Source organism: Aspergillus ibericus (assembly GCF_003184845.1).
Source record: "Aspergillus ibericus CBS 121593 unplaced genomic scaffold BO80scaffold_26, whole genome shotgun sequence".
Classification (NCBI taxonomy): Eukaryota; Fungi; Ascomycota; class Eurotiomycetes; order Eurotiales; family Aspergillaceae; genus Aspergillus; species Aspergillus ibericus.
Window position 1 is genome coordinate 320,136 of NW_020292124.1, and position 24,488 is coordinate 344,623.

At 54.3% G+C, this 24,488-nt stretch overlaps 8 protein-coding genes across 8 annotated transcripts; 4 read left to right on the forward strand and 4 right to left on the reverse strand.

The window, feature by feature from the left end:
- Nucleotides 1–163: 163 nt before the first annotated feature.
- BO80DRAFT_435821 (uncharacterized protein) lies at nucleotides 164–2,299 on the forward strand (the record flags this gene model as incomplete). Its single annotated transcript, XM_025720925.1, has 3 exons — nucleotides 164–1,097; nucleotides 1,354–1,521; nucleotides 1,575–2,299. The coding sequence occupies 3 exons, from the start codon at nucleotides 164–166 to the stop codon at nucleotides 2,297–2,299; spliced, it is 1,827 nt and encodes a 608-aa protein (XP_025574179.1).
- A 204-nt stretch (nucleotides 2,300–2,503) lies between these two features.
- On the forward strand, nucleotides 2,504–5,840 carry BO80DRAFT_409604 (cleavage polyadenylation factor subunit CFT2). The gene is made up of 2 exons (XM_025717889.1): nucleotides 2,504–2,837; nucleotides 2,886–5,840. The coding sequence occupies exons 1-2, from the start codon at nucleotides 2,689–2,691 to the stop codon at nucleotides 5,740–5,742; spliced, it is 3,006 nt and encodes a 1,001-aa protein (XP_025574180.1). The 5' UTR covers nucleotides 2,504–2,688; the 3' UTR covers nucleotides 5,743–5,840.
- Nucleotides 5,841–8,857: 3,017 nt separating this feature from the next.
- BO80DRAFT_446180 (putative extracellular thaumatin domain protein) lies at nucleotides 8,858–9,388 on the reverse strand (the record flags this gene model as incomplete). The annotated part of the gene is made up of 1 exon (XM_025721543.1): nucleotides 8,858–9,388. One exon carries the CDS (start codon nucleotides 9,386–9,388, stop codon nucleotides 8,858–8,860), a length of 531 nt encoding a protein of 176 aa, XP_025574181.1.
- Nucleotides 9,389–10,324: 936 nt separating this feature from the next.
- BO80DRAFT_118092 (Sec23/Sec24 family protein) lies at nucleotides 10,325–14,315 on the reverse strand. Its single transcript, XM_025713467.1, has 6 exons — nucleotides 12,770–14,315; nucleotides 12,626–12,723; nucleotides 12,240–12,580; nucleotides 11,757–12,194; nucleotides 11,514–11,705; nucleotides 10,325–11,455 (listed from the first exon to the last, which is right to left on the reverse strand). Exons 1-6 carry the CDS (start codon nucleotides 14,093–14,095, stop codon nucleotides 10,821–10,823), a joined length of 3,030 nt encoding a protein of 1,009 aa, XP_025574182.1. The 5' UTR covers nucleotides 14,096–14,315; the 3' UTR covers nucleotides 10,325–10,820.
- Nucleotides 14,316–14,475: 160 nt separating this feature from the next.
- On the reverse strand, nucleotides 14,476–15,659 carry BO80DRAFT_446182 (kinase-like protein; the record flags this gene model as incomplete). Its single annotated transcript, XM_025721544.1, has 5 exons — nucleotides 14,476–14,871; nucleotides 14,915–15,030; nucleotides 15,075–15,152; nucleotides 15,201–15,493; nucleotides 15,535–15,659. The coding sequence occupies 5 exons, from the start codon at nucleotides 15,657–15,659 to the stop codon at nucleotides 14,476–14,478; spliced, it is 1,008 nt and encodes a 335-aa protein (XP_025574183.1).
- Nucleotides 15,660–15,738: 79 nt separating this feature from the next.
- BO80DRAFT_117272 (uncharacterized protein) lies at nucleotides 15,739–16,284 on the forward strand. The gene has a single exon (XM_025713465.1). The coding sequence runs from the start codon at nucleotides 15,858–15,860 to the stop codon at nucleotides 16,221–16,223; it is 366 nt and encodes a 121-aa protein (XP_025574184.1). The 5' UTR covers nucleotides 15,739–15,857; the 3' UTR covers nucleotides 16,224–16,284.
- On the forward strand, nucleotides 16,029–18,450 carry BO80DRAFT_465867 (amino acid permease). Its single transcript, XM_025722751.1, has 9 exons — nucleotides 16,029–16,282; nucleotides 16,334–16,470; nucleotides 16,516–16,916; nucleotides 16,959–17,074; nucleotides 17,119–17,296; nucleotides 17,350–17,664; nucleotides 17,713–18,042; nucleotides 18,098–18,169; nucleotides 18,234–18,450. Exons 2-9 carry the CDS (start codon nucleotides 16,414–16,416, stop codon nucleotides 18,316–18,318), a joined length of 1,554 nt encoding a protein of 517 aa, XP_025574185.1. The 5' UTR covers nucleotides 16,029–16,282; nucleotides 16,334–16,413; the 3' UTR covers nucleotides 18,319–18,450.
- Nucleotides 18,451–19,303: 853 nt separating this feature from the next.
- On the reverse strand, nucleotides 19,304–20,657 carry BO80DRAFT_426233 (fungal specific transcription factor domain-containing protein). Its single transcript, XM_025719710.1, has one exon. It carries the CDS (start codon nucleotides 20,638–20,640, stop codon nucleotides 19,462–19,464), a length of 1,179 nt encoding a protein of 392 aa, XP_025574186.1. The 5' UTR covers nucleotides 20,641–20,657; the 3' UTR covers nucleotides 19,304–19,461.
- Nucleotides 20,658–24,488: the final 3,831 nt, after the last annotated feature.

The following is a 24,488-nucleotide window of genomic DNA, read 5'->3' on the forward strand; positions in this document are numbered from 1 at the left end:
TTATCAAATTTCCACAACCTACGAATTGGAGCCCACCCAAAGCGTGTTTGTATTCCGACAAATCTGTGGTACTACACGCATCTTCAGTGCGTATTCTGACTATCCTCTCACCTCACAGCCCGCACAAGCTAACAGGCTCCCGATTTTATCGACTCAGTCTGCGATGTCTAACCGATCGCGCAAACAGCTGAAAGCTAGGGCACAGGATGCCGCCCCAGATCTCCCGGAGGTCCAGCACGTGGAAGACGCCCCTACAGAAACGCCCCCGTCAAGCCGGTTTGGAAACCTGGCCGATGCTGCTGCCGAGTTGCAACATGCCGCTGCTACGCAGCCAGTCAGTCGGACTGGCGCCCCTTCAAATCCTTCCCGGCCTAAAGCGAAAGCGAACCGGACTCTACAAGGTGCACAGCCCACGGATACCGCGGTGCTTGAAAGCCAGCCCCGGACTGGTACCCTACAGGCACCACAGATCCATTTCGGCGAAGGAGCCCCTACACCACGGTGGCTGATTGTGCCAAATGTTCGAGGAGATTCAAACCGGCAAGACCCTCCACTTCGCTGGCAATTTGAGCCCGGTCCAGCTGGTGAGAGCCTGCTACAGGGACAGCGATTGCGTAGAGTTGCCGATGAATGGCTCAGAGAGTCGCTTCGCGACCCCGCGTTCAGACAGGCTATGGGGCAATATGTGAATGAAAGGGAACATCTGTTGAAAGCTGTTACAGGAGAGGAAGACACGGTAGTGTTTGTTACTACTCCGCGCGCTTCTGCGGACCCCAAGGTGGCCGGAACAAGTGGTGTCGCAGGGTCGCAAGACCTCCACGGAAACGATACCGGGGGATGGATGCCAAAGCTTCCTACATCAAGGGAAGAACCCTACATTTATAGAGACTATTCGCGGCCGTGGTCAGTCTCGCGGCCAGCAGAGCGACAGAGTTATCCTAAACGGGTCCCAACTGAGACCGCCAACCGACTCGTGGAATCGCTGGCGAGAATGTTCAGTCCGGGCTACAATCCACCTCAACAGCCAGAGCCAGAGCCGAGCCCTATGGTACATGAACCCGAATATTCTCCAATTCCATTGGAAGCTTCAGGTAATGGTAAGTATAAATGGATTTGGTTTGTTATCGCCTTTTTGGTGTTGAGCATGTTTCTGTGTCTATTTCTGTATGTGTTTGGAATTATCAAATGATGTAATAGAAGCCCATTCACATGGACTGTTGTGATGTGTATGCTCGGTGATATTCTGCTCGGTGATAATCTGCACTTGGTCAAGATGTTCGCTCACATTCTTTATGAGCCCCTTGCATGCCACATTCTTAACCTTTCCGATGAGCTAACCCTGCCATGTGTAAGACCCCGATGACGCTAATTCGGAAGATACTGAACCATACGACTACTTCAATGAAGGAGCTGATAATAATGCTGCTGCGGTGCCTCCGTCCGTCGATATCAGTCGGTTATATTCGCAACTGCCTGGATACAAATCTCATATTAAAGAGCCAGCAGCTTCAGCAGGAGATCGTAAGGCGAATCCTTGTCTGGCAGAATCAGATCCGACAGCTAACGAGTACCAGGTCCTCAAGCAGTGCCTCAGCTACTGGTGCCTAGGCCCCCAAAGATAGCTGTGCCTGCAGCACGAGTAGGGCCAGGATGGCCTTATGTGGAACAAGGGCCGGCGCACGCAAGACCAGCACCCCAACGGCCAGCACCAGCAGGGCCGATACCAGCAGGGCCGGCCAAAAAGGGTCGACCGACAGCGCGTAAAACCGCCCAATCACGGCCCGAAGATGGTGAACCACTGCCTACCAAGGTGACACAGAGCATTAGATACCTTCAAACGAACTTGCCACTGCATTTTCCGAAACGAACGGACCGTCGGGTGAGAGCTTGGGCCGGAGAGCAAATCGATGAAAGGGAAGGCATTGGACTTCCGGGGCAGATCGACCAACTGCCTAAGTTTCCTGCGCCTCGGGGCCATGGTGATCCTGAGCAAGGGCAGCTGGCGCCAGACGAGCCAGAACAGGTCCCAAAAAGAGCCCCGAAACGAGCCCCGAAACGAGCCCCGAAACGAGCTCTCAAACAAGCCTCGAAGCAGGTTCAAGAACAGGCCTCGGAACAAGCTCCCGAAGAAGGCCAAAAGCAAGCCCCAGAAGAAGCCGCAGAAGTACTCACAGAATTGGCCCAACCAGCGAAGAAACAGTTGAAGAGAAAGAGAAAGCAGGCGACACCAGCACCAGCAGCACCGGCGGGTCGGATGCAAACGCGGTCCATGGCCAAACGTAGGAATGCAGAAGAGTAGCCTCCTCGAGACAAAACTCTAGATCAGATTGTATGTAGTCTATCCAAAATATTACACGGATTGTATGTATAGGTCTATTGTATTGAATTGTATATCTTGTCGCTGTATACTACCCGATCGGGAATCATGCAAACCAGGCAAACGGACCCGTGATGTGATTTCCCGTCCGCAATACCGACAAGCATCCTTCAATTCAATTAAGGCGTCTCAGCTGCCTATGCTTCATCGCGGTGAATTGTGATTGCCCCTGGATATGTTCCAATAATCTACACCGAACTCGCTTTTGTTCATCGTCATCTCCCGGATCGATGAGCTGAGTGAGCGCTCCGAGTCTCCGCGACAGCCTCATTGCAGCTCTCCTGGTTCGCCGCGCATGAGAACAACACAAGATGTTCACCTTTACCCCTCTCCTCGGCGCGCAGTCTGCGTCCTCCAAGGCGTCGCAATCGATTCTAGAGCTAGATGGAGGGATCAAGATTCTCGTGGACGTCGGTTGGGATGACACCTTCGATCCTCTCGACCTGCAGGAACTGGAAAAGTGAGCGGCCACTGCTCGTCTACTCCGGAGTCTTCTAACTTATGCTAGACATGTCCCAACACTATCGTTGATCCTTCTCACTCATGCTACACCCGCTCATATCGGTGCATATGCTCATTGCTGCAAGACCTTTCCTCTTTTCACCCAGATTCCCGTCTACGCAACCAGCCCCGTCATTGCGCTCGGTCGCACGCTCCTACAAGACCTGTATTCCTCCGCTCCGCTGGCAGCCACTTTCTTACCCAAAGCCTCGATCTCTGAACCCGGAGCGTCCACGTCCGCTGCATCGGCGGCTGCATCCGTGGCCGAAGGTGACGAAAGCGCCGAACCTACGCATGCCGGACGAATCCTCCTCCAACCTCCCACGGCCGAAGAGATTGCCCGCTACTTCTCCCTGATACATCCCTTAAAATACTCCCAGCCACACCAACCCCTTCCGTCGCCGTTCTCGCCGCCCCTGAACGGTCTTACGCTGACTGCCTACAATGCTGGACACACGGTTGGCGGTACGATATGGCACGTGCAACATGGCATGGAGTCAATCGTCTACGCGGTCGACTGGAACCAAGCTCGAGAGAGCGTCGTAGCGGGCGCTGCGTGGTTTGGTGGGTCGGGTGCCAGTGGAACAGAGGTTATCGAGCAGTTGCGCAAGCCCACGGCGCTGGTCTGCAGTACCCGAGGCGGCGAACGGTTCGCGCTGCCCGGAGGCCGGAAGAAGCGTGACGACTTGCTGCTGGACATGATCCGAAGCACCATCGCCAAGGGGGGGACGGTTTTGATTCCTACAGATACTAGTGCTCGTGTGCTGGAGCTGGCGTATGCGTTGGAACACGCCTGGCGCGATGCGGCGAGCCAGGGGCAAGATGATGTGTTGAAAGGAGCTGGACTATATCTGGCGGGCCGGAAGGCTAATACTACGATGCGACTTGCGCGGAGTATGCTGGAGTGGATGGATGAAAATATCGTACGAGAATTCGAGGCGGCAGAGGGTGTGGATGCAACCACCGGACAGTCCACGAATACGGATCAGCGGTCTGGTCCGAACCAGGGCAAGGCCGAAGGCAAGGGCGTTGGTCCGTTTACGTTCAAGCATCTCCGAATTCTGGAGCGGAAAAAGCGACTGGAAAAGATCCTAACCGACCAGAAGCCCAAGGTTATCCTTGCCTCCGATACGTCGCTGGATTGGGGGTTCGCAAAGGAGTCGCTCCGACTGGTGGCGGAGGGTGCCAACAACTTGCTGCTACTCACGGAGCCGCTGCACAAGGAGCGGGTCTCGGAGGCCCAGGAGGACACCCGCCGCAAGACCCTCGGCGGGATGATCTGGCAGTGGTACGAGGAACGCAAGGATGGGGTTGCTCTGGAAAAGGCGTCGGACGGCGAAATGCTAGAACAGGTGCACAGTGGGGGGCGGGAGCTCTCGTGGACGGACGTGCGGCGCGCGCCGCTGGACGCGGGCGAGCAGCTCCTCTACCAGCAGTATTTGGCCACCAAACGCCAGCTCCAAGATACGTCGCAAGCCCGCGGGCAGGAGAACCTCGACAACGCCGCCGACGCGCTTGACGACCGGTCCAGCTCTACATCGGAAGACTCGGAGACGGAGCAGCAGGGTCGCGTGCTGAACTTTTCAACTTCGTTAGCGCACGCCAACCGCAACAAGCTCGGACTCAGTGATGAAGACCTGGGCGTCAATATTCTGCTCCGGCGCAAGAACGTCTACGACTACGATGTGCGTGGCAAGAAGGGTCGTGAGCGAATGTTCCCGTATGTGGCCCCAAGAAAGAAGGGGGACGAATATGGCGAATTCATCCGGCCGGAGGAGTACCTCCGCGCGGAGGAACGTGAGGAGGCCGACATGCAGCAGCGCCGGACTGACTCCCAGACCAAGCTGGGGCAGAAACGGCGATGGGACGAGTCGGGCCCCCACGGCCGGAGATTGTCTGGCAGTGGCGCCAAACGGCACGTGCTTGGCGATGCGCCGCGAAAGGATGCCAGTACGGCCGACGAGATGAGTCTCGCGGACGATGGCGAGGGCGCAGATGCGGCGGTCTCGTCCGAGGATGAGGTGGAAGGACAGACATTCGAGGGGCCGGCGAAGGCTGTGTACGAAAAGGCGGCGCTCACGATCAATGCCCGGTTGGCCTTTGTGGACTTTACGGGACTTCACGACAAGCGCAGTCTGGAAATGCTCATCCCGCTCATCCAGCCCCGGAAGTTGATCCTGGTCGGAGGAATGAAACAGGAAACGACGGCGTTGGCGACGGAGTGCCAGAAGCTGTTGGCCGCCAAATCCGGGATGGATGTCTCGGCCGCGGATTCGGCGGTGATCTTCACGCCGGTCAATGGCGAGATGATCGATGCCAGCGTCGACACCAACGCGTGGATGGTGAAGCTGAGCAACAATCTGGTCCGGCGTTTGAAGTGGCAGCATGTGCGCAGCCTGGGGGTGGTCACTCTGACGGCGCAGCTACGGGGGCCAGAACTGGCCGCCTTGGAGGATCCCGAGAATCCCATCAAGAAAGCCAAGCTGTTGGAGGAGGACACTTCTGAGACGGCGACGAGCCCGGCGGAGGGGGCCAAACCGGACGGATACCCCTTGCTGGATGTGCTGCCGGCCAACATGGCCGCGGGAACACGGTCGATGACCCGGCCGCTCCACGTGGGCGACCTACGGCTGGCTGATTTACGGAAGATCATGCAAGGGGCCGGACACACGGCGGAGTTCCGGGGCGAGGGCACCCTGCTGATTGATGGGATGGTGGCCGTGCGGAAGTCAGCGACGGGCCGAATCGAGATTGAGGCATCGGCACAGTCGGCGGCGGCGACGAGTCTCAGCCGGGGAGGGGGGAGTTTTCTCGCGGTGAAGCAAAAGATATACGAGGGATTGGCGGTGGTGTCAGGGAGTTAGCCGTATATGCCAGTGGCTATGCAGTGACTAATATTGGTTAGTTAACTACTGTCATTATGTTGGAGTCAGCAGTACCACCATCCTATTCCTTCTCCTCCATACGGAGTACCTGGAGAACTCGTTCCTAGTAAAGAATATAATCCGACTTTGGCCCGGAAGGAATCCTTTCATCCCTGGCCCCCATTCCACCAGACATCGATGTCCGCCCGTCCGACAGGTAAAATGAAATTGGGGCTGATCTGTCACACGATTATAGATCGATAGCCCGTAGCCCTAGGAACTAGTGGTCAGCCACCGTTCCGTTCCCCCCTTTATTCCCTTCGATTCAATAGTGCGGTTCTGGAAGGGGCTGCCTCGTACCTTAATGGGATGTGGCTTTCATACTTAGATCGATAAATATAGGATGTGTCTGAGGCTAGATGCACTATTGAGTACTAGGGTTGAGATAGGTATAGTACGGAGTACTCCGTGGTATTTTAGGAATAGGAGTATCTACTGTTAAAGACGTATCCTAGCGAACGAACAATCACGAAATAGGAAAGTTGTTGGAATGATGGAAGGATGGAAGGATCTAGGAGATGATTAGGTTCGTGGATATGTAGGATGCATGTCAGATGAGATGTCAGATCCTGCCCCTTGGTGTCATTTATTATATTGCATGATGGGCTGGGGTCCTTGTCTGTTGATGCCTGAGGTGTCAATTCCCTATAGAGAATCATGATCTGAGGGTGTGTGTGTAGATTTGAGTATACCTATGTACTGTCATGTAGAATACCGTGGAAATCAAGTGATGAAGATAAGTAGTGTCACACCATCGTGCTACTCAACTGGCGAGATATCACCCCACCCAACGTAGGTGAGGCACTGTCCATCATGTGTCTCCGAAGGATCTGAGTAATCTGAGCAACTCCAACTCCAACAAGGATCACAGTATGGGGTACACTAACCCACCTGCTTCATCCCAGTCCCAAGAAACCGAGCGGCTTACAACAAGGCAGCAGTCAACGCTCCTTCGGATCCGTCGGAGCAGTCAGTCTCCTCCCACCACCACCGGTTATCTCATCCCATCTAACAAAGCAGTCCATCCATCCCCCACCTGAATCCAAATTCAAATCCAGAACACGACAAAAACAAGTGAGGGGTAACCACCACCACCACACACCACCACTACACTCCAAACTAGCTTGATAATCCAACATGAATCCAGAAGTCAGAAGAATCCTGAAACACCACCAAAACACCCCCACCACCACCACACGTCAGTCAAAAGAACCCATACCATACCAATCACCAATGATAATTCACCATGTAGCATGCCCATGATTGGACCTCAAAATCATGACAATGGACATACGTAACCCATACAGTGGGGAACCTCACACATAGGGACGATGGTGCCCAATAAATGGCCGTGAATATGATCGATCAATGGACAATGCGCGATGCGTTTACACCAATAAGAGGGCGGCATAGGGTTAAGGTTTATGACCAATCGGTGGGTTTCAACTTTCAGATTGTGGATTGTAAATTGTGGATTGGTAGGCGCAGCGCTGACTAAGTTACTTACATGGATGGATCTGGATGGCCCGACCGGCGGTAAATCGGTCGGGGTCGGGATTGCATTCTCCGGTCGTCAGTCATTGTCATCGTCATTGCTATCGTCATCGTCATCGTTGTCCAGGCATCGTTAGTTAAGAAATAAAGAAATTAAGAAAGAAAGGATCTTTGTTTCCGTTCCCGGCGGGAAGAATTATTCTTGATGGGTTGGGATGAGTCTAGATGTGCTGGTGGAGTCTTTGTTGTAGGCAAATCGGTTAACTAACTAACCTACCTCATTATTCAGATGAATAATCAATAGGTAGATTTCTGAGATGGATTACGTAGGCGCCACTCCTTCTTTTCTTTTCTTCTTTTTCTTCCTATTTAAATTTAAATTCGGGGGAGGAGGATGTTTTCCTCCGTACTTCCATGGAGTGGTGAACTTAATCATACTCACGAACCGAGATCGGACGATGTATCTAATGGATAGGTAGAGGATCGATCGGTTGAGACGTGGGTGGAAGTATGCTGTAGGTTGTAGGTGGTAAACTGGGTTATTGTATCCACCACATGGAGGGATGTTAACCCCGCTACTCCGTACACCCTCTACCATTATCTATCACCTACTTAAGCCATATGAATACTATGTATGACGTTGCGGTGTAGAAATGAAGAATACATGTGTACGAAGTACACACATGCTCTATCTAATTTCCAATCCATCCAACAATCTCAGAACCATCCTCGGTGAGGCCCCCTCGTCCCTCAGCAAAACAGAAAGGCAGCAGCAACAGCCCGGCCCAGCCAATCCCCACCTCCCTAATCCAGCCCAGCCCAGCCAGCGCCCAGTCCCCACTCCCTCCGATCTGGACTGGCTGGGGCCCACTGTGGCTGACTGCCCATCCATCCATCTCCATCGCCGTCTTCGGTTTGCCGCCATCCATCCACCCACCCACCTACTATACTTTTTGAAACTACGTAGACTATTTGCGTTGCCGTTGCCGTTGCCTGCAAAGTGGAGGGTTTGCTGCCTAGGAGGAGGGAATGAGGTAGGTAAGATGTGGCTGAGTTTAGATTTTAGTTTTATGATGAGGACCTGCGTAAGGATGAGTACCTGCATATTATTGGGGGTGGAATTTGGGGGTGACTTGTCAGAACTTTACTTGGTACTATTTTACTTGGGTACTGGGTAGGGAGGAGGGGGGTTGGCTTTACCTGAATTACTCGTCGACTTTTACAGAGTACTCCGTACCCAACAGGATCAGATCAAGTAACAAGTATACTTTTTAGTCTAGCATAATTCATGTGATGTCAAATCACTACATACATAACCGCATAGCACAGCAAGCGAGATTGATTCAGGATTCATCTAATTGAATCGACAGATCAACACGAAAAGAGTGTGTATGTGCAACTCATCCAGGAGGCAAATCAAGTCAAGTCAACGAGTCTTTTCAAATTCCCGACCCAAACAAAATCCAAATCCAAATCCCACCCGATCTAAAAAGCAACGAAGGTATCAAAAGTCAAAGTATCATGGTTGTCACTCGTCCCGGAGGAAAAAAGGGGAGCAGGTTTAGCCCAAAGTGAGAGTGAACCGGGTATCGATAGGGCAGCCATGAGTAGCTTCATTGTCATCGGGCTGGTTGTACGCACCCGAGCACTCGGTCTCGCCCGCGGCACAAGTCACCGTAGGGCAGTCGGAGTTCTCCTCGGAGGGCTTCACGGTGAAGCCGTACTTGGTAAAGGCCGAGTCACTGCCCAGGTTGATGCACGACATGTCCCAGAAGATGGTGCTGCCGGACTGGGTGTACTCGAACTGTAGTACATCGGACTGACTCTCGGTGGTGGACAGCTTGATGGAGATACCACCGCCGTCGTCGTTGGTTTTCCAGGATTCGGAGTAGCTACCACCGCCCGCAGAAAGGGTATGCATGTTACTGACTCTATCAGAAACAGACCACGCGTAGACGGTAGTAGAATCCATGTTGTTCATGATGTCGACGCCGCCGGCCGAGGAGGTCTCGTTGCGACGGACGTGGAAGTTGTGAGGGAGGGCCGTGGCAGCGGTGGCCAGAGCGGCGGTGAAGATGGTCTTGAAAAGCATGATGAAGGATTGACTTGATCAAAGATTTGTCGTGGATGACTTCTTGATAATGGATATGCAATAGCAGAGCAAGCAAAGAGTAGATGAGTTGTGTGTCAAAAGACAGAAACTAAGGATTGATAGACCAAGTCTAAAAGAGAGAAGACTGGATGGTCCAAAAGAGAAGGTCTGATCTACAGACGAGATCAAAGAGAATGACAGGTCAGACAAAGCTGAACAAGAGAGTGTGATGCAGTAGATGCTGATGGGGGAGAGAGAGTCGAACAGGTAGGGTGCAGCCCACTTATATAGCCCAGTTGGCCCCAGCGGCAAGGCAAATCCACGGCTGTCCTCCACCTCCAAACTCGCTCGGTTCCTGACCGTTTCCATCCAACGAACCCGCCCGCCAGAGGCGCAGGGGTAAAAACTCTGTCCAGCATGACTCCAGCATCCGCTCCACATGGCCACTGACGTGGATTGGGCCGTCCCTGACGAGCCTTTGGGCCCGGGTGGAGATGGAGGTTCCGACGCCACGAGATGGGCGAGCGTTGGTCTGTCAAGTTTCACCGGCCTCTTGCGGTGTTGCTGCTGCTGCTGCTGCTGCTGCTGAGGAGTGCTGACACTGGCTGCATTGGCTGCATCATCTCGGACGCATCGGATTCAAGCTGTCGCTCGACTGGCCGGGTACCTAACCGGTACTTGTGTGCCCCCTCTTCCCATTGTTTCCACTGACAATCATCTTCCTTTCCCCGTCATATTGACCCCAAAAATAGGCCCTCAATAATCCCCTCCTTCTCCTTCCCCCCTCCTTCCCCTCAACGGACAGTTTCAAACAATCAGTCTGGCAGCTGGCTATCCTTTCTTTGCTGCTCCACTCGAGTCGCCTTTCCCTGGGCGTGAAAAAGTCTAATCGAGGGGCGTCGCTCGGCGGCCGTGGCAATAGAAACCCCTCGATCCCGAGTGCGTGACCGGAAGACCTCGGACTGGATCCACTGCGTGCCCCGACGGCACTCTGGAACTGGATGTGCCAAACCCTGTCAAACTCAACTCAAAGAATGGCAAATGGAAAAGAACTCATGGAGTCTCCCACGGTTCGTCTCCTCCTGGGCTCGCCGCCTCTCCGAGAGCCAGACTAATCCATTATCCGCTGCTCTTGGTGCCGTCCACTAAAGTAGCCTCCGAGCCTAGTCCGACCTTATCCTGCTCCATCGCTGGGTCGCCAGTTCTAGACTTTCGCCTCTTCATCTGCCGAAACCAACCGGAGGCCTGCGCGCCCCCCCCCCCTCTTCAAGTCTCGTCGCCGGTCTACGTTCTACGCCATTACGCGAAACCTGCCTGTTCCTGTGCCGATGCTTGCAAACTGCAAAGACCCTCTGGGTTTCTGTTCAACGCTCAACCGTGGTATACTGTAAATCTCTTCCCTTTTCCCTCCGTAGCGCCCCCCCCAAAACGTCTACCAATACGGCGCCCGCAGTCCAGCCAAGCTGGTCAACCCCCCCTCCCCCGCTGTGTCCTCGCGTTTGCGGTGCCCCGCCAGCTCCAGGTTGATTTGCCGGTGGATGTGCACCAGCCAGTCCACATAACTCTGGGCCTCGTTGTTGCGGTCTTCCACCAGCAGGCGCGCAAACTCGTATTCGGCACCATCCAGTCCCTGACGCGCCAGCTGGATCGTTACGGCCTTTGATCCCCGGATCGTCGACAGATACTGCAGTAAATTGCGCACTTGCGCGTTCAGATGTGTCTCCAGCACCGGGATCGTCGAGGTCTGGGGGCTCAGTCCCTGGAGCGACCCTTGCCCCTCGCCAAACAGGTCCTCCAGGAGGTTGGGGGACACCTGCGAGTGCAACCACAGCAGGCACTGCTGCCCGTTGTCCACCAGGTACGCCCCGCCTTCCTCAATTTTCGAGAAGCTGGCCCGCAGCGAGGGGGGCACTTGCAACTGGCCCTGCTCATTGGGGAATCCATCTGTCGGCTGCATGTTGTGGATCGGGATGATGCGGGGGTACAGGTACAGCGACAGCTCCGTGCACCCGATGGATCGCAACATCCGCATGTCGTGAATGCGCCGATCCGACGCCTCCTGGCCGCCTAGATGCCGTCAGTCCGTGTTCCTCCGATGAGTCCAAGAGCCAAGGAGCGGATTTACCTTTAACAGCCCGCGACTTGATCAGGCTGAGCATGTACATGGAAAATTCCTTTAGGTTCTCCGGTAGCACCAATTGCCCCGGAGGATGTGACCCAGAGAAGATTTTGCGGTATCCGCTGAAGATGTCTACGGTCTTCTCCGAAACGCTGGCTCGGATGTCCTTGAGGGACTTGTCTAGAGTCTTGGACGCCGCTGTAGTCATGTTAGCATCGGCCCAATCAACAGACAGAGTAGCGAACATACCCTCCTTGGCCACCATGCTGACCACGGCATCCTGGTCCACAAACTTCATCGTCTCCATGCCGCCTTCATTAACCGCGGCTACGGAGTTGATGCACCGGACCCGACGCTGGCCGTTGGCCGAAGTATACAGCAGGGCAGCCTGGAAGTGAGCATCCAGCTTCGGGTCCAGTTTGCCGTCGTAGCTGAACACCACGCCGATAGCCTTGTCGGCGTCAATCGCACCGATCTCGAGGTCGGCCCCAAACGTGTGCTGCACAAAGTTGCCATGGTAGGCTGACACTTGCAGTCCGTTCGAACAGCGGACCTTCATCAGAGCCTGATAGCCCGTCTCCCGCGTGACCGCATGCGCCAATTCCTGCGAGAGCTTGCGGATGTCGCGGGGTGCGTGGAAGTTCGGGTAGAAGAAGGTCTCACCGCCAGTTACCTCAGGGACGTGGCCTGCCAGCGTTAGCAGTAGTCAGGGATGACGCGCGAACAACTCACCGATCGTAGCAACGTCCATGTACGTTCCGCTGGGGGCCGCAATAAACATGTCGACGCCGATGCCGGCTTCAGCCAAATGGCCGGCCGTCTCGCGCCATCCCACATGCTCCGTGGTGAACAGCTTCCTCTCCGCCTCGGTCCCGTGCACCTTAGGGTCATCCCGCAGGGACAGGGCACCGGGACCCCAGGTGGGCAGGCTGGCGATCGTGCCCACGATCTTACCGCCCGTCGGCCGCAGAGCAGACAAGGCCGCGTTCAAGGCGGGCAGCAACGCAGGCTGTGGGTTCTTGACATGGGAGAAAATGGATGGGATGCGCTGCAGCAAGGAGGTGATGACATTCCTGATCCTGTTAGCCGTATACCTCAATTAAGAGCATGGGACGCACTTTGACTCGTAAGGGTCCACAAACAGTCCCTCACTGAGAGGGACAAACGGCTCTTCCAGATCGGTCATCACCATCATCTGGGCCTGGTCGAGTTGTGCCTGGGACGGTAAGCAGAGATCGGCATAGCGGCGATTCCGAACTCACACTGAGATTGTAAAAGTGCACCTCCTTATCATAGGTGACGATACCGATCTTTGCGCCTTCTGGTATGCGCCTGGCCGGGGCCTCACCCTCGGTCTCCGATGGTTCCTCGCTGTACAGCGCCTCCATGATGCCCTTGCACACACCCTTCAAGAAGCCCTTGTTCACCGATTCCTGACTGACATCAATCAGGAACAGCCATTGAAGACCAACCGGTTCCTTGTTCCAGTAATCCTTCGGAACTAGGAACTCCACGGTTCCCATCATCAGCTCCGGACGCTGCATGCGGTCGATGCGCGATCCGGATGGGTCCAGCGGGGCAAAGTATTCCGCCGGTACATCGTTGGGGAATGTACACATATTACAGACGAACTTGTTTCCTCCCGAGCGGAACGACATGAAGGGGTTGATATACGCTCGGCATCGGCGGCATCGCGGGGGCCCGGCGTCGCCGAAATCCAGCACGGGAATAGGCTGTTCGCCCGGGTCCAGGCGCGCCAGCGGCTGCAAAACCATGCCCAGGGGCAGTGCAGTCGAGGAGAGGAAGTCGGAGGTGGAGGGGATGTTGTTTAAAGTGAGACGCGCATATTTGGGGGACGAATTGCCCTGGTCGTGGGCGACGAACGGGATCGCCGCCGGAGGGGGGAGATGTCGCTCCATCGTCGGGTAAACATGGTTGAAGTAGTATTGCGCAGGCAAATCGCGAGCCCGCGGAATACTTGGGATCTGTTCTGGGTCGATCTTCCCTTGTGTCGGGACCGCACCAGCGCCGCCTCCTAGTGCTGGGTTCACGGGGGGGGGGATGCCGGCGGCGGGGGAGATGGGCCGGGGGGCTTGGTTCAAGCCGGTGTTGAGAAACTGCGAGGTTGGCTGCATGGGATCTTGAGGTGCTGTCGCGAATGGTTGCGGGGCCGAGGCCGAAGCACCGGCAATCTCGTGGTGCGCGTGTCGATGCTTCTTTTTCGTCGTCCGGTGCGCTCCTCCTTCACCTCCCATTATTCCCAATCCGCTCATCTGGGACGCCAGCCCGGCCATCCCAGGGTCGACGGGGGCACCAACCGCAGCGTGCGGTTCGGTCTGGTATGCGAATTGTGCCGGTGGTTGTTGTAGAGGTTGTTGTGCCGGGGGAGAGCCGTAGGCCGGCCATTGTTGATTAGGGGCAGGGGCTCCGTACGCAGCTCCGGGCTGGGGAGGAGAGGGACCGGAAGGGAAGCCAGCGGCAGGATAGCCTTGCGGAGGAACCGGAGATGCCATTCGATTGGGATCCGAGGGGTTTTCACCAGGCACCGGAGCCTGACCGTAGGAGTGATACATGTTCGGGTCGGCCATAGTGCTGCATAACGCGGGGGAAGAGAATCAACAGATGTGGACGGGGGAGACGGATCGATCGGCGGCGGAGAAAGCCCAGTCAGCCGTGGACCATTACTGGATCCTCCTCGAGGACTGCAGTCTGAGCAGAGAGGGTTTGCACCAAGAAAGGGGTATGGATGGCCGTTTATCGCAACTGACCACCTATCCAGTTCACTCTCGGAGGAGAAACCGTGGCCTTGGCCGCTTCCCTTTCTTGGCCTAGCGCGGCTTATGTCATACTTTGCGCGCGTGTCTCTCTCGCTCTCCGGACTCCTACTCCTTGCTTCGGATACTTCTTCCCGACTTCCATATTGTACATTATTGCGGTCAACATTCTACAGATCCAAGCACAAATTTCACTATGAGGTGCCCTGCATAGTCCCATTATCAGTGTCTGACTGACTTGACTGTATGTACGGATGGCGGAGAGCGTCGCAAGCATTTGGTCTCCGATCCGGATCTGCTGTGAGGAGGTAGATGATAAAGTCAACGAGCTCGGTGGGCACTGGTGGATTTGCAACAGACTGCAGCTCATCACGCAACCTGCCGACTTTGATCACTTTGCCGAATTCAGGTCCAAAGTCCATAGAAAGAAGCTGCTCAGCCAGTTCAAAATCCGGAGCATATTGATCGGTAGGAGCCCCGAGGGGACCGATAAGGGCCATGAGTTTCGCTATGCAATACGCCTCGGGATAGCCTTCAATGATCTTGTCGCTCGCTCCAAAAACATTCTTCCAGGCAGCCCATTGCGCCAGCTGTCGAATTAGCCTAGTCTGCCTAGACTTGGGACCGACTCACCATAACACCAACTGACCACACATCTGAAGAATGAAAGCAGCCATGGCCCTGCCACACCTCTGGTGCCCGGGACGGAAGGCTTTGAAGCCGCTGCTCGTTAAATCCATCCCGCAGTACTGCAACAGTAAGTTTCATTCGTGATGGCAATGTTGATACGTACCCATGCCTAAATCGCCGAGCTTGACGACGGGTGAATCCCCGCCCAGGTTGGAAATGAAAACGTTATTGATATTCACATCTTAGCGGTTAGCAGGCAGGTAAGGAAGTAATGCAAAAGGAATCTTACCAGTATGGACCATTTCTTGCGATCTCATCACCTCGAGTGCGGAAAGGACGGACTTGGATATATTCCGGGGTAGCTCGGTGTCGCGAAACTTGTTCGATGGCACCTTTCGTAGAACAGTGTCCATATATTCGAACACAAGATGTGGGGATGTGTCCGTAGAGTCAATAGGGCCAATGGCTTCATACATAGTTCGAATATATTGGTTCGATGCAAAGGCGTTGATCTGGTAGTTGCTGTATTCGCGCCTCAATGCAACCCGCTCGAGATCCCCAATGGCCGTCTTGATTACAGCCCTAAAGATGTGAGCACACATTCAACCATGTCGGGATCTTACCATTCTTTGTTAATATCGGACCCTGGCAGGATTCTGGCCTTGAAGACTGTTGCACTCTTCAGTGGCTCCATCACTTGATAACTTGCTTTCTTCCCGCAGATGACTTGGCCGATGCGCAGAGACATGGTATGGGAAGAGTGCAAGCTGGCTGCTAAGTCTTTCAGCTGTATAGAAATGGAAGAGCTAGCGGAGCAGCAAGCTGACGTTGAAGCATCCCGGCATCCCCTTAACGGCAGGCCGATCACCTGACCAATCTTCTGCTGCCTCTTCACGAATCACCTAACAACCAACGCTCTTCTTGACTTAGCACCTTGTCAGATACTATGCGAGGAGGTTTTGAGAGTATCGCTTTAGATTTCCGAGGCCCCTCCCGTGCGGGCTTTCGACCAAGAAGGCTGCAAAATTGTCGATTATACGAACCCAGAATGCTCGGAGCCTTATCTTTGAAATCCTCGGGTCTTTGCTCCATGCTGCAGCTCGGGTGTGTAACGTGCATTTCGGATGGCCTCCCTTGCTGCACTTATCAGCCCGGCCCGATAAGGCTAACCATGACCCCATTTCCCCCAGCCACTTCCTCCCTCCAGGGTCTTTTGGTGGTGAAATCTTTGGTCCTTTTCTTGTGTATCTTATTAGAGTACCTCAGTCACCTTTGTCATTTGTCACGAGTCAAAATATCACGCAGCCATTGAAAGTGCTCGCGTCGGTCCTCGCGGGGTTCCTCACCGACACTTGGACGGGATCTAGACGGGTGAGCCGCATGGACTGTCTGACTGCACGATCAACCATCTGACAACGATAGATCTACCTAGGATATCGCATTGGCGATCAGTTCCAGTTCACTCTAGCTATAGCCAGGACACAAAGATACGCTTCTGTCCAATGGCCACTATCCATGACAATGATGAGCTTCTCCTAGCCCGCATTGGCTACAAACAGGTATAGCCCGCGCCGTGTATGCTTCGTCAGGCTCTGACAGCCCAGGAATTGAAACGGGAGTTCTCCAAATGGTCCACCGTCTCCTATGCCATTTCCATTCTGGGGATATTAGGCTCCGTCCCCGCCACGTTCGGTGCTCCCCTGGCTGCAGGAGGCCCGGCCACCGCAGTATGGTGTTGGTTCGTGGGTTCTTGCATGGCCTTGTGCATTGGAAGCTCGGTGGCAGAGCTGGTCTCTGCATATCCTACCGCCGGGGGCATGTACTTTGTCACCAAGCATGTGGTCCCGGACGAACAGGTGCCCATCTTTTCCTGGGTCCAGGGATGGTGTAACCTGCTTGGACAGACGGCGGGTGTGTCAAGCGTCGCATATACCGTCAGTCAGATGCTGCTTGCTTGTGCCAGCATGAACTCGGAGCTTGTCGATGGCAAGTACTCGTATTCACCGTAGGTTGTCCCTATAGCCTGCCTACTCAGCTGACGAGTCAGTTCTGCGTCCGATACGGTGCTTTTGTCTGTGATATTGCTTTGCGTGTTGGGTGTGATCTGCTCGATGACTACCAAAGCTTTGCATCGGATATTTCTCTGGTTTGCCCCGATTAACAGTATGTCTCAGACTCGCATTGTTGAGCACGAGCTGACCAATTAGTTGCTGCGACGATCGGTATCTGCTTCGTGTTGTTATGGTTCACCCCCGACAAGCAACCGGCTACCTGGGTCTTCACCCACTTCACTGATGGATCCGGATGGGGATCCAAGGTATTCTCATTTCTGTTGGGATTCATCTCGGTTGCATGGACAATGACAGACTACGATGGAACCACACAGTGAGCCTACTTCTATACGGAATAGTTCTCCCCTGCTGACCATGTATACTCAGCATGTCCGAAGAAACTCACAATGCTGCCGCCCTAGGTCCCCTGGCCATTCAATCCGCCGTCGTCGTGTCCGGCATCCTTGGCTGGATCTTGACCGTGTCCATGTGCTTCTGTCTGACCGACTTTGAGGGTATCCTGAACACACCAACAGGTCTGCCAGCAGCGCAGATCTTCTTGAACGCCGGGGGCAGAGTCGGTGGCTCAGCTATGTGGGGATTAGCAATACTCGTCCAATTCTTCACTGGCTGTTCCGCCATGCTGGCAGATACTCGAATGGCCTATGCCTTTGCTCGTGACGAAGCCCTGCCATTTTCTTCGTACGTCGCCTATAGAACAAAAAGAGCAACCTACTAACAGCATCAAAGCTTCCTCTCCAAAATCAACCCCTACACTCAAACCCCCGTCAACGCCGTCTGGTTCGTCGTTCTCTTCAGCATCTGTCTGAACTGCATCGCCATCGGCTCGACGCAAACGGCCACGGCCATCTTCAGCATCACCGCGCCTGCGCTAGACCTCTCTTACGTGTCTGTGATTCTCGCCCACCAGATATACCGAAAACAAGTCAAATTTATCGAAGGACCATTCACCCTGGGACGATGGGGACCCTATATCAACTGGATCTCGGTGCTGTGGGTGGTTTTTATCAGTTCGGTGCTGTTCTTTCCGCCAACAGTGCCTGTGACAGTTACCAACATGTGCTTCCTACTTCTTCAGCTCCCTGTTTAGAAGCATTCACTGACTATGACTCAGGAACTACGGCATCTGCGTCGGTATCTTCATCGCTGCTTTTGCATTAGTCTGGTGGTTGGTTGCTGCGAGAGGGTGAGTACATTCCTTCTTATACACCTCACAAGTCACGCATCTAACCTGATATACAAAATGATAGAAGATACACCGGCCCCCGAACAACAGACGACATGCAGGCCGTTCCAACCGAAGAACCAGGCACCGGCTACGGAACCATGGATTAGCCAACATGTCAACAACTCAAACCTTCCCTCCCTCATCCCAAAGACTTAACGAACTATTCATCCTCCCCCCATCCTAACCCTACGCTCCTAACTTACCATACATACACTATACATAGACCAAATAGACCAAACAGCCATACCCACCAAGTACCCTTCACCCCGTCGAATCTAACCTCCCAAGAAGAAAAAAGAAACCAACCAAATTCAGCCCCTATCTTCACCTCCCCTATCCCTACCATCCCTATACCTACCGACCCAAATAGTATACACATCAAGTACATCCCCAATCCCAATCCCAATGCCTAGATATCAACCCAACCCAGCCCAACCACACCCTACCCAACCGACGATCCCGATCACCATACCACCCCGAAAAAGCAATCCTACCTACCTATCAACCTAGTACCTACCGACATACATCCCTTATCTCAGGGCTGACAGGCATCCACCCAAAAAGAAAAAAAAACGAAAAAAAGAAAAATCAGGTACCCGGACAACTACCGACGGGATTGATAGGTGTCAATCAAAAGTTAAAATGTGACATTTTTTTCGGGATTTGGGGAGGGAAGGAGGGGGCAATAGTTTTATGCAGCTAGGTATTGTTAAGGGACTGGGACGGAGTATATTTCCTTTGTATTGTATACTATTTATCATTTGGAGATAGGAGATAGGGATGGTGGTGTAATGTGATGTGGTGTGTGGGGTTGGGAGATAGGGAGAGAGAATAAAAGAGAGAGGCTAATACGATATAGAACGTGTTGTGATATGGCTCATGGCTTAGGATAATGCAATTTATACAGATAATGAATATCATCAAACTCATCAACGCGTACTCCGTCATATATAAGTACATCTCGAAATCAATTCCAACCGGCCAGTGTCCCCTTTTGTAAATGGTATACGGTACTGTGCCCCTAATCATGCCCGCTGACGCCATGCCCTTCGTCTCGCTTTTGGGGCTGCTCACCCTGGTCCTGTTGCCCTTTCGCCATTCGGCAGACAAAGAAAAGAACAGAAAGAAAGAAATACATACATCAAACGGCTCAGAGAACCAAAGAAACACACCAGGAACTGGTGATTATGCAACCGGAATGAACCAGAAAAGAAAAAAATGAAAAAAAAAAAGGATGCATCAAGCGCAGCCTAGGTAATCAGGAAATCCATGTTCATGTCGTTAATGATCTTCTCCCAGTCCCAACTCTCTTCGATTTTCGTATCCATCACATCCCACACCCGCTCCACCACCTTGAAGGCGGGCTCGATGTTGCGAAGGTTGGAGTAGGCTTTGAGAGTTTCGAAGCCCTTCTTGATCCTCTCCCGCTGGCGAGGAACGAAGGCAGAGCACCCCAGGAGGAACAGTGGCATCAGCACAATACTGTAGGCGCCTGCATCTTGGGGCAACTGGTCCAGAAACGCCAAGCCATCGTCGACCACCTGTGCGATTTTCTCGCTGGGTCGGGACGGCCGGATGGTGCGATACAGATACACCCAAGTCGACTGGCGATACAGCTGGGCCAGGTAGTAATTTGGAGTGTTGGGCGCATACGACGTTTCCCAGGCCCGGATGGCCGAGTCGATGGAGACGGCATCCCCTAAGATCTGGTAGTCGACAGCGGGCTCGTAGCCTTCATTGGACCGCTGTCGGATCCGATCCCGAATTCGCGTCACTTCGGAGATGTAGTTGAAGAGGCCATCAAACACTCCCAGGAACATCCCTGCTTGCGCATGTGGCACAAAGTCGGGCAGCCGCAGGCCCCCTTGGAGGGCTGGGCGGCGATCTAGTGACGTGATGGAGTTGGAGACATCATGGTATTGGAAAAACTCGACAATGAACTGTCGGAACTTCTCATTCCGCGGCGCCTGCGTCGTGAGCAGATACCTGGCGGCATCCATGTGTGGTCGGTATTCCCCATTCGTCTCTCCCTCGCAGATGGTGTTCAGGCTGAGAGCAATCGTGGATGCAATAATGGGGTCTTCCACGAGAGACTTCGGCTCCTCCAGAGTTCCCTGCACCACCTGCTGAGACGTTTTGATATTGTCCTTGAGGTCTCTGATGGCACGATGAAAATGGTAGTACTTTCGCTCCTTCAGCTTCGGCTCCGGGTCGAGTGCGGATAGGTGTGACCCGGAGAGACACATGAGGGAGTGCATCAAGCCCCGGTGCTGGGTGGCCATCGGAAGGAGGATCTCCTTGAACGGATTGGAGTCATCGTTGATGAGGGTCAGGACGCGACTGAAGCCGTAGACGAAGTGATCCAGGAAACGTCGGTCAATCTCGGTTTCGATGCCGTCAATCAGCAAAGGCAGGGAGCGAGTAACCATGCTCTGGGTACGAACTGCTGTGACACCAAGGAGTCAGTCAGACATGGTTTTCGGACAGAGACACGGTGATTGGATGCAACAAGAAAAAAAAAAGTAATACGCACGACAGCCACGTAGAACCAACGACGGCCCCAAGGAAAACTTACCATCCTCAAGCTTCTGTTTGCCGCTCTTCCAGATTTCTTTTGGCGGGTAGCCCTCGCACACCACGGCATTCTTCTGACAGTTCAGACACCTGCAAAGCGGAAAGAAAGTTAACCTCTGCGACCGTAGCGACACGGGATGGACCCAGTCAAAGGAGGACGGGAGCTTTACGCTGGCTTGGTCTCGTCGCATTTCTTCTTCCGCCGGCGGCAGGTGATACAACCCGTCTTGGATCGACCCTTGGTGATCTTGACCTGACCCCCGGGCGCTGGCAGCGGATGTTTGCGTGGTCGTCCACGTTTCCGTGGGACGTTGACGGGAGCAGCCGTGGAATCCGGATGGGTAGAGTTCGCATGGACCATCGGCTCCACTCCCACGGGCTTTATACTCTGCAACTCGTCCACATCGTCTAGCTCCTCAATCTTGGGCATCACCTCGCCCATGGCGGCCTCCATCCCGTGGGATGCGATCACGTTGAAGCGGAAGGTTTTGGGGGAAGCTACAGCGGCGGTAGCGAACGGATGGTGCGATCCGTCCTGGATTTTGACATCGATCTCGGCGGCGGGGGAATTATCGGAGGGCCCGTCACCATCCCAGGAGACGGGCGAGTCGTTGGAAAAGCCGTCGGTGGTGCTGATACTGTTGCGGTGGGAGAGTGACGAGTCGTCTACCAACGGGCAGTCGGCGAGAGCGGGGATGTCCGCCAGCATCACCGAGCGGGTGGAGTCGCGACGTTCCGCAGGTTGGTTGGTGGACGGCATGGTATGAGCAGGGAACACATAGGTGTGAGTCTTTTGCATGGACAACATTGGCCCATCCGCACCTCGACCGAGGTGGAGTGTAGTGGTGAAGTAGGCAGAAGACGACGAGGGGGGGAGGTGTGGAAGAGGGAGAAGGAAGGTGAGCGAACGAGAGGGAGAAGGAAGGTGAGCGAACGAGAGCGAAAGAGTTGGTTGGGGGTGGTGGTGAGGAGTGAAGGACGAGGAGGAGGGAGGGGTAGACGGCGTCGAAGGTGCCGCGACGGGGGTGTGGTGTGAAAGCCTGTGGCTTGGGGAGACGGTCGTCTGAGAGTAAGTAGTTGGGAGAGGGGAAAATGAGGGAGGGAGTGAGGATAATAGAATCTCCCTATAGAGTACTAGGTAGGAAGTAAATGGTGATTGGAGTGGGGAGCAGTCCGACTTGGCTGTGGTTTAGTGGAAGACGGATTGACCCCGAGGGCTGGCTTAGTTTGGGTCAGTGACAGTCAGATTCTTAGAGTCTCAAGGAAGCCAGAAAGACTCCGCGGACGAGGCTAAAATTGGGGATCGGGGCAGGCAGACGATTTAATAGCCTGCGACGATTCCTATTCAGAGGATTGAATCCAGGGCAGGACCGTCGGTAGTCAGAGGAATGAATAATAAGAATCAACCTGACAATCCGTATTGTACGTAAGTTAAGTTGGTATTATTCTTTGACTAGCCGCCGTCAGTACTTTCTGGCGGAGGATTATTCGATTCGGATTTCTTCCTGACGACGGGCCATGGGACAGTCCGATCACCCGATTCCACCCTCATCTATCGAATCAGTGTTCTCCTCAGGGTTCTCGTGGATTCTTTGTATGATCCTAATAATAATTCTCATCGTGATCATGATGATGATAATAATAATAATGATAATGATAATATTCCAGTCAGGAATTCTGGCAAAGTGCGCTCCCTCGGTCGGATTGGAGGCATGAAAGTGGGCCCGTCAAGAGGGCATCCAAACTAGGCAAACTTTGTGATGGAGCATCGCAATAAACCATCATCCTCGCTATTAACCGGGACAACTAAGGCATGAGTCCATGACGGGGCCAAGCCTCCCGTGCTGCCAGTCGGCCACTGCGCCGCACATACCAGCCTCGACCTGCGGATAAATGAGCAGGAGCATCGCCCCGAGCGAGGAGGAGATCCCCAAACCAACTGGGAATGAGGAGACAAGCGACAGGGTCAGTCACTCCTCAGTAGGGCATCCATCCATCCCGTCCGGCCTGCGCTTTTTTTAAACTCTAACATGGATGCGGGGGGCCAGGAATGCCAAGCCAGCCCATTCCTGCCGGCTGATTGGCCTTTCGCCAGACGGAGAAAAACGCCAGAGAAGCGAACGGAAACCCATGCTAACCTTCACTAATCACTGCACCTCGTCTGGGTCCTGATTTTCCTCCCTCCTCCCTAGTCTACTGTGTACTGACTGGCCTAGTGTCTCTGGTGGATGTGCAAAAGCAATGTGATCGAATGAGAGATTTTGGGACCCCCCCCCCCAGCTAGAGGGACCCCCTCCCTCCCCCGGCGGATGATCCTCGTTGCTCACGACTGCTGGGGCAGCTGGGCGCACCTTTCGGTTGGCGACCGGCCGGTGGGTGATTCCCCAGACCCGTCCAGAATGCAATGGGCGGCCCCTCCAGGGGCTGGCAGGGCCGGAAGAAGCGACGACGAAGCGACTAACGACTGGCTTGCGTGGAGGATCTGCTCCATCCTGTGAGGCTATTGTTAACCCCATCTCGGATTGACTGGCCACCTTCCCCCGTCGTACAGGCCGCGTCGCTACGAGATTTCGTCACCCTGACTGCGAACTGCAGGAAACCCGAATCCGTCTGATGACACACAATGCCAACGTGAAGCAGGTCCAGAAGGAGCAGACTCGCACCGGTGATGCTTGAATTGATCATGAGTCTCGTATCGGCCTAATGTCTTGGTGGAGCTGTCCTGATTGTAAATGGTCGCCAACTACTCCGTACCCAACTGGAAACAGCATCGGCTGCGATCTATCTCACTTCTCGTCTCCATCAGAGACCTTGAAGCGTTGCACCTATTGCACCCATCAGTCGCAACAGCCCTGAAAGCGGCCGATGACGGTGATGACGGGGCGTAGCGTTCTAGTCGTCTTATGTATTACTTGCATGCCGGGATGACACGGCTCGGGCTCAGCTGGACGCCACACCCCACGCTACGACAACCTTGGACGGGTGGGCTGGTCTTGGGTCTCATCAGCCGGCGTTGGACAAGTGCGGAGATGGCCAAAGGCTCGGGCAGTGACACCACAGGCCAATTTCCTCCCTGCATTCAGCATTGTGATGCGTCTGACGCCTTCAGGTCGCCCGATCGCTTTCCCCAGACTGCTGAGCTGAGAGCGGATCGGACGATAATTAGGGAGGATACCTCCGAGCAGGAATGAACGCCAGACGGCCAGAAAAGCCCTCAGTCTTACGGACAATCTGGGGAAGTGGGCCAGATCTTCTCCTGTGCGCCAGCACGGACATTCGACTGCAGAGAATCATCCATCCAGGACAACCCGGGCGTCCACAGGAGATGCTGAGATACTGTAGGTACGTTTCCCGTGATCTCGGGTGCGACGAATTTAATCTGGCAGACTGATCGTTCCCTGGCTCTGAGGCCTGAGGTCTGAGTCTGAGGTCATGCCGGTCGGTGGTCACGGGTGGTCTGTTCTTACTTCCCTGTTTCTATTCCATATTCCATATAGACCACGAGTGCTCTACTTCACGTCTAAATCCTGGTAGTACGACTGCTAGTCACCTCTGTGCAAAGCGCGACCGACGGATGGCCGTGGACTCTCCCCGAGGCCATTGTTGTTATTGGGGGGGCTTTGTTTCCGAGGGCTTGGACCTCACGGGCGACGGGGTTTGCGCCCCATCTGCCCGGCGACCAATTCGGAAGTGGAGCTGAGCT

Excerpts from the sequence above, each read along its gene's own strand:
- BO80DRAFT_465867 (XM_025722751.1), top strand. The coding sequence starts at position 16,414 with ATGGCCACTATCCATGACAATGATGAGCTTCTCCTAGCCCGCATTGGC. Across the intron at positions 18,043-18,097 it reads CCTGTGACAGTTACCAACAT|GAACTACGGCATCTGCGTCG; the intron begins GTGCTTCCTACT and ends ACTATGACTCAG. Across the intron at positions 18,170-18,233 it reads TGGTTGGTTGCTGCGAGAGG|AAGATACACCGGCCCCCGAA; the intron begins GTGAGTACATTC and ends ACAAAATGATAG.
- BO80DRAFT_409604 (XM_025717889.1), top strand. The coding sequence starts at position 2,689 with ATGTTCACCTTTACCCCTCTCCTCGGCGCGCAGTCTGCGTCCTCCAAG. Across the intron at positions 2,838-2,885 it reads GACCTGCAGGAACTGGAAAA|ACATGTCCCAACACTATCGT; the intron begins GTGAGCGGCCAC and ends AACTTATGCTAG.
- BO80DRAFT_117272 (XM_025713465.1), top strand. The coding sequence starts at position 15,858 with ATGCGAGGAGGTTTTGAGAGTATCGCTTTAGATTTCCGAGGCCCCTCC.
- BO80DRAFT_118092 (XM_025713467.1), bottom strand. The coding sequence starts at position 14,095 with ATGGCCGACCCGAACATGTATCACTCCTACGGTCAGGCTCCGGTGCCT. Across the intron at positions 12,724-12,769 it reads TGCACTTTTACAATCTCAGT|GCACAACTCGACCAGGCCCA; the intron begins GTGAGTTCGGAA and ends TTACCGTCCCAG. Across the intron at positions 12,581-12,625 it reads GTGGACCCTTACGAGTCAAA|GAATGTCATCACCTCCTTGC; the intron begins GTGCGTCCCATG and ends TAACAGGATCAG.
- BO80DRAFT_426233 (XM_025719710.1), bottom strand. The coding sequence starts at position 20,640 with ATGGTTACTCGCTCCCTGCCTTTGCTGATTGACGGCATCGAAACCGAG.